This window comes from Bufo gargarizans, chromosome 4, assembly GCF_014858855.1.
Source record: "Bufo gargarizans isolate SCDJY-AF-19 chromosome 4, ASM1485885v1, whole genome shotgun sequence".
In the NCBI taxonomy this organism is placed as follows: Eukaryota; Metazoa; Chordata; class Amphibia; order Anura; family Bufonidae; genus Bufo; species Bufo gargarizans.
In genome coordinates this window covers 296,577,028-296,590,707 of record NC_058083.1, presented here as the reverse complement: position 1 = coordinate 296,590,707, position 13,680 = coordinate 296,577,028, and the positions used below count along the sequence as shown (strand labels likewise).

The 13,680-nt window shown below is 38.9% G+C and overlaps 1 protein-coding gene across 1 annotated transcript in view; it reads left to right on the top strand.

Annotated features, from left to right (window-relative positions):
- The window catches only part of TRAPPC3L (trafficking protein particle complex subunit 3L), a 96,725-nt gene extending 83,259 nt beyond the window's left edge, over positions 1 to 13,466 (top strand). Inside the window, exon 6 of the mRNA XM_044291377.1 lies at positions 12,518 to 13,466. Coding sequence (XP_044147312.1) covers positions 12,518 to 12,637 — 120 coding nt within the window. The 3' untranslated portion in view covers positions 12,638 to 13,466. The remainder of the gene's footprint in view (positions 1 to 12,517) is intronic.
- The last annotated feature ends 214 nt before the right edge of the window (positions 13,467 to 13,680 follow it).

The following is a 13,680-nucleotide window of genomic DNA, read 5'->3' as shown; positions in this document are numbered from 1 at the left end:
ATACTTTAATGTACATATAAATATTTATTCATGTAATAAAATGGATAAAAAAAAAAAAAAAATAATAATAATATAAAAGATAGTATAAAATGCATGTAATATGAAAAAATAATAATATGGGTAAAAATGAGTAAAAATGAGTAAAATGTCGGCTGGGAGAGAGAATTAAAAAAAAAAAAAAAAAAAAAGGATGTGCGGTCTGGTTTGATTGGAGAAACTCAGGCATTAAGGTTCAAACTACAAAGAGTTTGCTGATGATGTATGAGACTGGGGGCCCACAACCGAGTCCACGACTCAGTGTCGTTAAACGGCCTGACTGAGTCGAAAGAGTCGGAATGGGGGCACCCAGTCTACAAGAACCCAAAAATTTCCAATTCAGCATTCAAACCCACTGGTAACAGAGATCCAAACTGATAAATATGTTTGGATTCTGTCCTAGACATCTGTTTGATGTAATTTCCACCCCTCCAATGTCTGTCTACCTTTTCCAGGGCCATGAAAATCAGGCCGGAGGGATCTTTATTATGTATGTCTTTATAGTGCTTAGATAGACAATGCTTATCATATCCCTTCCTTATATTAGCTATATGTTCAGCCAGCCTGGTTTTCATGGGACGTTTCGTTCTCCCTATATATTGTCTACTACAGGGGCACTGAATAAGGTAGATGACTCCTGACGTATTGCAGGTTAGGCAATCTTTAATCTCCCATATATGTTTATTTTGTGTTGAGGAGATAGTAGTGGTCTTTCTAGATGTGGGATTGACCTTACATGCCATGCACTTCCCACATTTAAAAAAACCTTTTAAATTCATCCAGGTACCCAAAATTGTATTTTCCTTCATTCTTTTAGATGCTTTAATCGAAGGGGCTATTTTTAGACCTAGATTAGGTGCCTTAGTAAATATTAGTGCCGGGGTGGTTGGTAATAGATGACCTATCTTTTTATCACTTAAAATATGATGCCAGTGGGTTTTAATAATTTTCTGTAGCCTCTTGTGGCTATTGTTGAATGGAAGAATGATTTTATTATTGATGGCCTCACTATCTTCCATTTCTCCAGTCCTACCTATCTTATTCGTAAAGAAAGTGCTTCTGTCTAATTTTCTAGTTTTTTCTAGTGCTATATCAATCACCTTTTCTGGATATTTTCTTTCCATAAATTGATCTCTCATTTTAACCGCTTCCTCCTCAAAATCTCCATCTTGTGTACAGTTTCTTTTTATCCTGCGAAACTGGCCGTATGGCACATTTAACAGCCAAGTCGGCAAGTGGCAACTTGAGAACTGTATGAAACTGTTTTTTGAGGTGGGCTTTGAGAATGTATTGCATATATATCTTTGTTCTACTGGTTTTATTTTTAAATCCAGGAATTCTATTTCCTCTGCAATAGTTGCAGTAAATCTCAAATTTAGCTGATTTTGATTGATTTCTTCCAGGAAAGAATCCAGTTCCTCTCTACTTTTATTCCAGATAAAGATGACATCATCTATAAATCTCCGCCACAGGACCAGATCCACCCCCAGCCGGGGCTTTATGATGTTATATTCCCATTCCGCCAAAAATAAATTAGCATAGCTGGGGGCGAATCTGGTTCCCATGGCGGTCCCGCACTTCTGTAGGTAGAAGTTGCCTTCAAAATAGAAGTAGTTGTGGGTCAAGATGTAATTTATACCCTCTAAAATGAAATCAATGCATTTGTCATCCATTGTTCCATCTCTTCTTAATTGTTCCCCTACTGCTAATATACCTTGTTGATGGTCAATCACAGTGTATAGTGACTGAACATCAAGAGTACCCATAATCCACCCTGTCTCAATTCGCATTTCTTCCAATGTTTTAATAATATGAGTTGTATCCTTAATGTAGGAGGCTGTTTTCTTCACTACCGGTTGTATTTGCACATCTATGTATTTGGACAAATTAGATGATATTGAGTCAATCCCCGAAACTATTGGTCGCCCTGGTGGTTTATCCAGGCTTTTATGAACTTTGGGGAGACAGTAGAAGACTGGTAGTCTCCTCTGTGTCCCCAAAATAAAATCATGTTCTTGTTTGGATATTATTAAGTGTTCCAAACCTTTCATACATAATAGCTTCAGGTCTTGCTCAAAGCCATCCAGTGGATCATTTTTCAACTGAATATATGTCTCAATATCTGTCAGTTGGCGTAGACATTCTTCATTATAATTTACTGTATTCAGGATGACCACTGCCCCACCTTTGTCTGCGGGTCGTATCGTGATGGCCTCGTTTTTTTGTAGTTGTCTCATTGCCTGATGTTCTTGTCTCGTCAAATTATCCTGGTATGTGGGTCCTACTTTTAATCTACGTATGTCTTCTTCCACATTCCTTTGGAAGGTAGCCATTTCTACACTGATTTCATTCCTAGGGAAGAATGTGGATTTGTTTTTCAATATGGGTTTGTCCTGGTCTATTGGTGTGTTCCTTATCACTGGATTTTTTAGAAAGTGCTTTTTCAAACATATATTTCTTATGTATTTTTGGATCCCTATATATGCAGAAAATTTATCAATTTTTTCGGTTGGTGCAAATTTCAGACCTTTTTCTAATAATTTGATTTGTGCATTAGTGAGATTAATTGAACTTAAATTAATAATTGTGGTATCTTTATTTATCAGTGTCTCCTGTGCTGTCTTGTTCTTCCTACAGCTTCTTCTGGTTTTTTTCTTGCCTCTGTGTATTCTTGATGATACTTTTTCCGGAAGTCCCTCTGATTCCTTGGGGAATATGTGCTGTGTTCTCTGGCTTGGGAGTTGTGATATTGATAATTCTCTAAAGTCTGTGTGGGATAGTGATTCTTGTGCCTTAAATTGTAGTTGTGTGTTGGTGATTCCTGATTGCGGGTTGGGGGGGTATGTTCCCTGTGTCTTATTCGTGTCTTGTGATGTGCTGGAGTGTGGTCTAAAAAATGTTGATTAGATAGTTGGTCATATCTATTATTAACCGTTACTGCATATCTATTTTGTATAGGATCTTCTTCTAGTTCTTTATTATTAGAGGGATTATCCGGGGATTATTCCGACTCTTTCGACTCAGTCAGGCCGTTTAACGACACTGAGTCGTGGACTCGGTTGTGGGCCCCCAGTCTCATACATCATCAGCAAACTCTTTGTAGTTTGAACCTTAATGCCTGAGTTTCTCCAATCAAACCAGACCGCACATCCTTTTTTTTTTTTTTTTTAATTCTCTCTCCCAGCCGACATTTTACTCATTTTTACTCATTTTTACCCATATTATTATTTTTTCATATTACATGCATTTTATACTATCTTTTATATTATTATTTTTTTTTTTTTATCCATTTTATTACATGAATAAATATTTATATGTACATTAAAGTATAAGTAGGGTTTTAAATGTCTATATTTATATTGTTATACCACAAATAGATTGTGAATATTATGGTAAAATAGACTAAGAATGGCATATTTAGTAAAAAAATGTGGAGGAATATTAATCACTTGTACTAAATTATGTCAGAGTTTCAACAAAAGGACACTATACTAGATTCTTTGCTAAGGATCTAGTAAAATGCCAAGAATCTTTAGGTGCAATTGGTAATTATAAATTGAACCCTTGCATGACATATAGTATGTCCAAAAGAATCCAAAAGATGGAAAAACGCACAAGCGCTAAAAAAAAAAAAAAAAAAGTCGCATTAAAAACGCACGCAAAAAAACGCATGCGATTTTTTGGTGCTGAGATTCAATTCCAGTAATCCAGTAATCCAGGACTTTGAATAAGTAGTGGATATAAAAGGCGGAGGAACACAGGTGTTGCTGTACCACTGACGAAGGGAAGGAGTTCCCGAAACGCGTCTGGGCTGCACACCTGTGAAAGAAGTATCTCCGCATCCAAAGCATGGCCATGCTAATACTACTATAACGGAAGAATTCGGATTTTTTAGGATACGGAGCATAGAATCTGCTTATTATTGCTTTTCATTGCCCGGACTCAGACCACTTCCGAAATCCCGCGAGATCCGGGAACAGCAAACTGCAGGAGCTACAAGCTAAACGCCGGAATTGTTCCATGCCGTTTATCCACCGCTTACGTCCATAGAGGCGCCCACGAATTACATCGAGTGGAAGGTAGGAACATTGCAGCTGTGAACCGGCATACTATTCTAATATGTACGGCAACTGAACTGTATTATCGGTATCTAAGGATATTAAGACACGTATTTTCATCTGAGCAGGAACCGCTCTGTTTGCTTGTCCGAGTGCTATATTAACATGGGACTAGCGCATATGAGCTTGTAAACTCATCTACTATTTACGCATTTTCATATGAGCAGGAACTGCTCTGTTTGCCTGTCCGAGTGCCATATTAACATTGGAGTAGCGCACATGAGTCTGTAAACTCACAAACTTTTCAAGTGTGCACACTGGACAGTGAAGCGCAACATTGTTAACAATTCCTTGGATTCAGTTATATATATACTACAGCTGTTTCTATAATAGACTGTTACCATTATTCCCTCATCCCTATTTGTGGTTATATATTTTATGTATTTTATCTTCAGATTTTAGGTTTTACAGTATAAATATACACGTGTTATACTATTGTGATTTAATTAAATTTTACTCCAATACTGTCCAAGTGCAGAGTGCTCGCCCTTATTTTTAATTTTAGTTATACTTATTATTTGAGGAGGGGTGTTCCTCTATATTGGGCTAGAAGCACCTTATCCAGAAGACCGCCTGAGGTGAGCCACCATTTTGAGTTTTCTAGATTTTCACCTGTCCAATCACCCTTTGTGTGAGCTCCTTCAGACGGGATTATGGACATTTGGCAGCATTTGGAGACAAAGAGGCTGCGAGCTGAGACTTACAAATTTAATAATACAAAAGGTGCACGGTCTGGAGATAGAGATATGTCAGATATTTTCCGTGAATTAGAGGGACTCTTACAAAAACAGCTAAAACAACATTGGGAGATAAGATCCCTCCACCAATATTTAGAGAATGAGAATATACCCAAAGGCCTCCTATGCAATAAAATTCCTGCACAAGACTTACTCAGTGACAAATTTGAAGAGGAATGGAATGCCTTATTGGCTTCACATTCAGTGTCACTGATTAAACTAATTATCAAAAGAAGAACTGAAATATTAGGCGATCTCAATATTAAAATTAATATACTGAAAGAACAAATTGAGAAATTGCCTAGAAATGAAGAATTTGATAATTGGCAAGAAGTATTATGTAGGGGTTTGGATAAGACAGAAAGTGAAATTATAAACAGAAAAGGGAGGAAACATCCTAATTCCCAGAGAAATTATCAGGCAGATAATAGTGGGGAACACCCTATTGTATTTGTGGATAATCCCTCTAATAATAAAGAACTAGAAGAAGATCCTATACAAAATAGATATGCAGTAACGGTTAATAATAGATATGACCAACTATCTAATCAACATTTTTTAGACCACACTCCAGCACATCACAAGACACGAATAAGACACAGGGAACATACCCCCCCAACCCGCAATCAGGAATCACCAACACACAACTACAATTTAAGGCACAAGAATCACTATCCCACACAGACTTTAGAGAATTATCAATATCACAACTCCCAAGCCAGAGAACACAGCACATATTCCCCAAGGAATCAGAGGGACTTCCGGAAAAAGTATCATCAAGAATACACAGAGGCAAGAAAAAAACCAGAAGAAGCTGTAGGAAGAACAAGACAGCACAGGAGACACTGATAAATAAAGATACCACAATTATTAATTTAAGTTCAATTAATCTCACTAATGCACAAATCAAATTATTAGAAAAAGGTCTGAAATTTGCACCAACCGAAAAAATTGATAAATTTTCTGCATATATAGGGATCCAAAAATACATAAGAAATATATGTTTGAAAAAGCACTTTCTAAAAAATCCAGTGATAAGGAACACACCAATAGACCAGGACAAACCCATATTGAAAAACAAATCCACATTCTTCCCTAGGAATGAAATCAGTGTAGAAATGGCTACCTTCCAAAGGAATGTGGAAGAAGACATACGTAGATTAAAAGTAGGACCCACATACCAGGATAATTTGACGAGACAAGAACATCAGGCAATGAGACAACTACAAAAAAACGAGGCCATCACGATACGACCCGCAGACAAAGGTGGGGCAGTGGTCATCCTGAATACAGTAAATTATAATGAAGAATGTCTACGCCAACTGACAGATATTGAGACATATATTCAGTTGAAAAATGATCCACTGGATGGCTTTGAGCAAGACCTGAAGCTATTATGTATGAAAGGTTTGGAACACTTAATAATATCCAAACAAGAACATGATTTTATTTTGGGGACACAGAGGAGACTACCAGTCTTCTACTGTCTCCCCAAAGTTCATAAAAGCCTGGATAAACCACCAGGGCGACCAATAGTTTCGGGGATTGACTCAATATCATCTAATTTGTCCAAATACATAGATGTGCAAATACAACCGGTAGTGAAGAAAACAGCCTCCTACATTAAGGATACAACTCATATTATTAAAACATTGGAAGAAATGCGAATTGAGACAGGGTGGATTATGGGTACTCTTGATGTTCAGTCACTATACACTGTGATTGACCATCAACAAGGTATATTAGCAGTAGGGGAACAATTAAGAAGAGATGGAACAATGGATGACAAATGCATTGATTTCATTTTAGAGGGTATAAATTACATCTTGACCCACAACTACTTCTATTTTGAAGGCAACTTCTACCTACAGAAGTGCGGGACCGCCATGGGAACCAGATTCGCCCCCAGCTATGCTAATTTATTTTTGGCGGAATGGGAATATAACATCATAAAGCCCCGGCTGGGGGTGGATCTGGTCCTGTGGCGGAGATTTATAGATGATGTCATCTTTATCTGGAATAAAAGTAGAGAGGAACTGGATTCTTTCCTGGAAGAAATCAATCAAAATCAGCTAAATTTGAGATTTACTGCAACTATTGCAGAGGAAATAGAATTCCTGGATTTAAAAATAAAACCAGTAGAACAAAGATATATATGCAATACATTCTCAAAGCCCACCTCAAAAAACAGTTTCATACAGTTCTCAAGTTGCCACTTGCCGACTTGGCTGTTAAATGTGCCATACGGCCAGTTTCGCAGGATAAAAAGAAACTGTACACAAGATGGAGATTTTGAGGAGGAAGCGGTTAAAATGAGAGATCAATTTATGGAAAGAAAATATCCAGAAAAGGTGATTGATATAGCACTAGAAAAAACTAGAAAATTAGACAGAAGCACTTTCTTTACGAATAAGATAGGTAGGACTGGAGAAATGGAAGATAGTGAGGCCATCAATAATAAAATCATTCTTCCATTCAACAATAGCCACAAGAGGCTACAGAAAATTATTAAAACCCACTGGCATCATATTTTAAGTGATAAAAAGATAGGTCATCTATTACCAACCACCCCGGCACTAATATTTACTAAGGCACCTAATCTAGGTCTAAAAATAGCCCCTTCGATTAAAGCATCTAAAAGAATGAAGGAAAATACAATTTTGGGTACCTGGATGAATTTAAAAGGTTTTTTTAAATGTGGGAAGTGCATGGCATGTAAGGTCAATCCCACATCTAGAAAGACCACTACTATCTCCTCAACACAAAATAAACATATATGGGAGATTAAAGATTGCCTAACCTGCAATACGTCAGGAGTCATCTACCTTATTCAGTGCCCCTGTAGTAGACAATATATAGGGAGAACGAAACGTCCCATGAAAACCAGGCTGGCTGAACATATAGCTAATATAAGGAAGGGATATGATAAGCATTGTCTATCTAAGCACTATAAAGACATACATAATAAAGATCCCTCCGGCCTGATTTTCATGGCCCTGGAAAAGGTAGACAGACATTGGAGGGGTGGAAATTACATCAAACAGATGTCTAGGACAGAATCCAAACATATTTATCAGTTTGGATCTCTGTTACCAGTGGGTTTGAATGCTGAATTGGAAATTTTTGGGTTCTTGTAGACTGGGTGCCCCCATTCCGACTCTTTCGACTCAGTCAGGCCGTTTAACGACACTGAGTCGTGGACTCGGTTGTGGGCCCCCAGTCTCATACATCATCAGCAAACTCTTTGTAGTTTGAACCTTAATGCCTGAGTTTCTCCAATCAAACCAGACCGCACATCCTTTTTTTTTTTTTTTTTTTTTTTAATTCTCTCTCCCAGCCGACATTTTACTCATTTTTACTCATTTTTACCCATATTATTATTTTTTCATATTACATGCATTTTATACTATCTTTTATATTATTTTTTTTTTTTTTTTTTTTTTATCCATTTTATTACATGAATAAATATTTATATGTACATTAAAGTATAAGTAGGGTTTTAAATGTCTATATTTATATTGTTATACCACAAATAGATTGTGAATATTATGGTAAAATAGACTAAGAATGGCATATTTAGTAAAAAAATGTGGAGGAATATTAATCACTTGTACTAAATTATGTCAGAGTTTCAACAAAAGGACACTATACTAGATTCTTTGCTAAGGATCTAGTAAAATGCCAAGAATCTTTAGGTGCAATTGGTAATTATAAATTGAACCCTTGCATGACATATAGTATGTCCAAAAGAATCCAAAAGATGGAAAAACGCACAAGCGCTAAAAAAAAAAAAAAAAAGTCGCATTAAAAACGCACGCAAAAAAACGCATGCGATTTTTTGGTGCTGAGATTCAATTCCAGTAATCCAGTAATCCAGGACTTTGAATAAGTAGTGGATATAAAAGGCGGAGGAACACAGGTGTTGCTGTACCACTGACGAAGGGAAGGAGTTCCCGAAACGCGTCTGGGCTGCACACCTGTGAAAGAAGTATCTCCGCATCCAAAGCATGGCCATGCTAATACTACTATAACGGAAGAATTCGGATTTTTTAGGATACGGAGCATAGAATCTGCTTATTATTGCTTTTCATTGCCCGGACTCAGACCACTTCCGAAATCCCGCGAGATCCGGGAACAGCAAACTGCAGGAGCTACAAGCTAAACGCCGGAATTGTTCCATGCCGTTTATCCACCGCTTACGTCCATAGAGGCGCCCACGAATTACATCGAGTGGAAGGTAGGAACATTGCAGCTGTGAACCGGCATACTATTCTAATATGTACGGCAACTGAACTGTATTATCGGTATCTAAGGATATTAAGACACGTATTTTCATCTGAGCAGGAACCGCTCTGTTTGCCTGTCCGAGTGCTATATTAACATGGGACTAGCGCATATGAGCTTGTAAACTCATCTACTATTTACGCATTTTCATATGAGCAGGAACTGCTCTGTTTGCCTGTCCGAGTGCCATATTAACATTGGAGTAGCGCACATGAGTCTGTAAACTCACAAACTTTTCAAGTGTGCACACTGGACAGTGAAGCGCAACATTGTTAACAATTCCTTGGATTCAGTTATATATATACTACAGCTGTTTCTATAATAGACTGTTACCATTATTCCCTCATCCCTATTTGTGGTTATATATTTTATGTATTTTATCTTCAGATTTTAGGTTTTACAGTATAAATATACACGTGTTATACTATTGTGATTTAATTAAATTTTACTCCAATACTGTCCAAGTGCAGAGTGCTCGCCCTTATTTTAATTTTAGTTATACTTATTATTTGAGGAGGGGTGTTCCTCTATATTGGGCTAGAAGCACCTTATCCAGAAGACCGCCTGAGGTGAGCCACCATTTTGAGTTTTCTAGATTATATAGAGTATGTTCACCTTTCACCAGCAGATGGCAGACAACAATTGAGCTGGAGAGGAGTGTGTGGGGAAGAACTTTAGGATTTCTTCACATACACATTGTTCTTGTGGATTTCAGCAATTTTAAATCTGTGTGAAATCCACATGAAATCCACATGCATAGGGTCACATTTTAAAGCCTTGCAGTTCCAGTGTCTTCACAAACAGGGCGGGTTCTAGGTGAAATGGGGCCCTGGGGTGGAAAACAATAAGGTTGACTTTAACGTCACTTGGCAGCAGCACATCTCTCCTCCCCCCCCCCCCAATGCACATTTCTCCAGTCCAAACAGAACCAGGGCAGGCTAGTACACTGCTGGCACTGGGATGGATGAGTTGGTGCCTGGGATGGATCCGATCCAGTTTAATCAACCAACCTACCAGTAACTGGCCCCTCCCCCCCAAATGCACATTTCTCCAGTCCAACTGACTCCAAACAGAACCAGGGTGGGCTAGTACACTGGCACAGGTGAGATGGTGCCTGGGATGGATCCGATCCAGTTTAATCAACCAACCTACCAGACTGGGATGGATCCCGATCCAGTTTAATCAACCAACCAGTTACTGGTAGGTTGGTTGATTAAACTGGATCGGATCCATCCCAGGCACCATCTCACCCGTCCCAGTGCCAGTATACTAGCCCACCCTGGTTCTGTTTGGACAGTTGGACTGGAGAAATGTGCATTTGGGATTTGGGGGGGGGGGGGGTAGTTACTGCCTTACTGGTAGTACCAGTAACTGACCCCCCCAAATGCACATTTCTCCAGTCCAACTGACTGCAAACACAAACAGAACCAGGGCCGCAGGGCGGTCTATTAGTACACTGGGACGGCCCGGACGGGTGAGATGGTGCCTGGGACTAAGTAAGTGAGTGGGAAACTGGGAATGGATGGATCATGGATCCGATGCAGTTTAATTAACAACAATATAACCAACCTACCAGACAGTAACTGTAACTGGTCTGTGTTCTGTAGACTGTACACTACTTGGAAGTCAGTGGAACTTGGCTGGCTGCCTTCTGTGGGCGGCAGCCGCGGGCCTTCCCTGGCACTGGCAGAGTCAGACTGGGCTGTCGCTGGCTGGCTGCGAATGGCGCTTGCTCCTTTTTCAAGACCAAGTTCTCTGCTCTGGGGGGTGGAGCCTGTGGCAACGTCAGCCAGACGCGAGACGTGCCTGCCTGTGCCATGAATGCCGCTCCAGTCTCGAATCTCTTAAAGAGACAAGCAGCGCAGTGCAGGCAGAGCGGCCGCTGGCGCCCAGCAGGGGGGCCCCTCCAGTCCAGTTTAATTACATTACTCCGTCTCCAGACCGGACCGCCTGGGACTCCTGCAGGGTTTTATTAGCACTGTCTGCAGACAGTGCAGCGCCACCACACACTCCTGTCCGTCCCACACAGAATAGAATTATAGATAGTAGTTGCGAGCCGGGGCTGGGGGCCCCTAAGGAGTTGGGGGCCCGGGGGCAATTGCCCCCCTTGCCTCTATGGAAGCGCCGGCCCTGTTCACATGACGGGTGGCTCGATTAGCCTGTCTTGTGTTCACCTCTTTCTGTGAAAGAAATCCAGCAGAGCAGCAAAGTATGTGCCACAGTGTGTATAAGATCTGTCTGTCTATATGTCATATATGTTATGACAACACTTTGTGCCCATTGAAGCCCCAATATCAAGGGCACTGCATCATTCACCTTCTAGCCTGGAAGCTGGGTTTTACTAGTCCTTCTGTTTATAGATTCTGATTCTGCGCAGCCTGCCCTGACTTCTGCCAGTTTTCTGTGTTGACTCTCTGCTGCCTGTCCTAACCTAAGATTGTTTTATGGATAGGCACACAGCCTGCCTGCCCTGATTGTTCCCTGTTTCCTGACCATGAGTGTTCCTTGTGGGTCAGTCACAAACTACTCCAAGACTATTCCAAGAGATAGCGTCCTGGTAGCTCCCCTGCAGCAAAGACAATGTGTCACAGAGTGTATACATTATGGCCCACATTTACTAATCTACTGTTACCTTAGAATGCGACATATAATGCATTAAAATATAGTGCATTTCTGGGGCAAAATGTTACACTAAGTTTTAAAAATACTGTATTTAAGAAGCAAATTTGGCAAAAAGAATAATTTACTGTGCCCCACTCGATGATGGGGGTGACTAAGCAGGAACAGGGCATTTATTTAAAAGTCGTGGTCAAAAATGCAAAAATGTACACCAAAATAGCAAATGATTTCAAAATTCTCTCTCAAAGTAAACCACTAAGTGGTCTAGCCATGCACCAAATTTATCATCCAGCATACGGTAAGCCACTGGGATGTTTCTTACATTCTTATATTGCTTGTTTAAGTTAATGCTGCCTACATTTTAGACACGATTACTAAATTTCCCCTATGCTTCACTGGATTTAGATGTTTGTTGTGTGTATATGTGTGTATATAAGCCTTATGTGTATATATGCATGTGTTATGCAAAAGTATGGACTGTAAATGCATGGTCATGGCTGTTATTTCATCCCTTAAAAAACCTTTTGTAAATCTCTGGGTTTGGGAGTAGTAATTTTGGGTAGTAATACCAGCATTAAGAAGCTTTAAAATTAAATAACATTGCAAACATTTGACAGATGATATCAAATACAATGTCTAATACAGTGTGGTAACATTTTTATTTCATTGTTTTATCATGGAATGAAGAACGTGAAAATAAAATACAGTCTTTTCATTTTACAGATTAATTTACCGGCTGATGTCACTTTTGTTCAAGACAGACTTAAGGGGGATGATGTCACAGAAATAGGAATAACATTCCTGAGAAAGACTGATGAAAAGAGATCAAAGAAACATAAATGAACACCTTTTCAATTGCTAGAAGAACATGCCCCTTATCTGTGAAAGTATTTTCCAAAGAAAGACTTTTTTTTGTCAATTTTCATTGATTAGTTTGATTAGTCATTACTAATATGATCTACTATCAAGTACATTAAAAACAACATCAAAGTATTATAAGAAATCATTTTGTTTAATTGAAATGTTTTTGAGGATAGTAAAGGATCCTGTACTGTTTATATCACCCTATCACACCACAAGAAATAGATGTAGTACAAAAAAGATTATGGCAAAGTTAATATGCAATGCTATGTAATGTTAGTAGATTAGATCTCATTAAAAAGAAGTGTTATGAATTAAGAATATTTTTCAGGGTTTTTTGTAACTTTTTGTTTTGTAAATTTTATGTTGCATAGCATTAAAACTCAAAACAAGAGGTTATGTGACATCAATTTATGTTTAAACAAATCTGAAAATAAAAATGTGAAAACCAGTGGTTTGCAGAAGTATCCTATTTTGTACCATAAAAGCTGTGTATCTAAACCAGTCAGTTCCTTGGTCAAAACCTGGACCAAGCTTGTAGAACCAACAAAGTAACACAGTAACATAGTCAGTAAGGCTGAAAAAAGACATACATCCATTCATCCAGTTCAGCCTGCTGTCCTGCAAGTTGATCCAGAGGAAGGCAAAAAAGACCCCTGTAGGTTAGCGGCAAATTTTCCTAATTTTAGGGAAAAACATTTCCTCCCAACTCCGATCAGGCAATCAGAATAACTCGTAAAAATTCCTCTTCTGTGTCTGTGTAGAAACCTTCTTTCCTCTAGACACATGAGGGGATGTCCCCTCATCACAGTCACAGTCTTGGGTATAAATAGTTGATTGGAGAGATCTCTGTACTGATATATTTATACATAGTTATTAGATTTCCCTTAGTCATCTTTTTTCTAAAGTGAATAACCCTAATTTTGATCATCTTGATAATCTTTCTGGGTACTGTAGTCCACTCTTTCTAGTAATTACTTTAGTTGCCCTCCTCTGGACCCTCTCCAGCTCTGCTATGTCTGCCT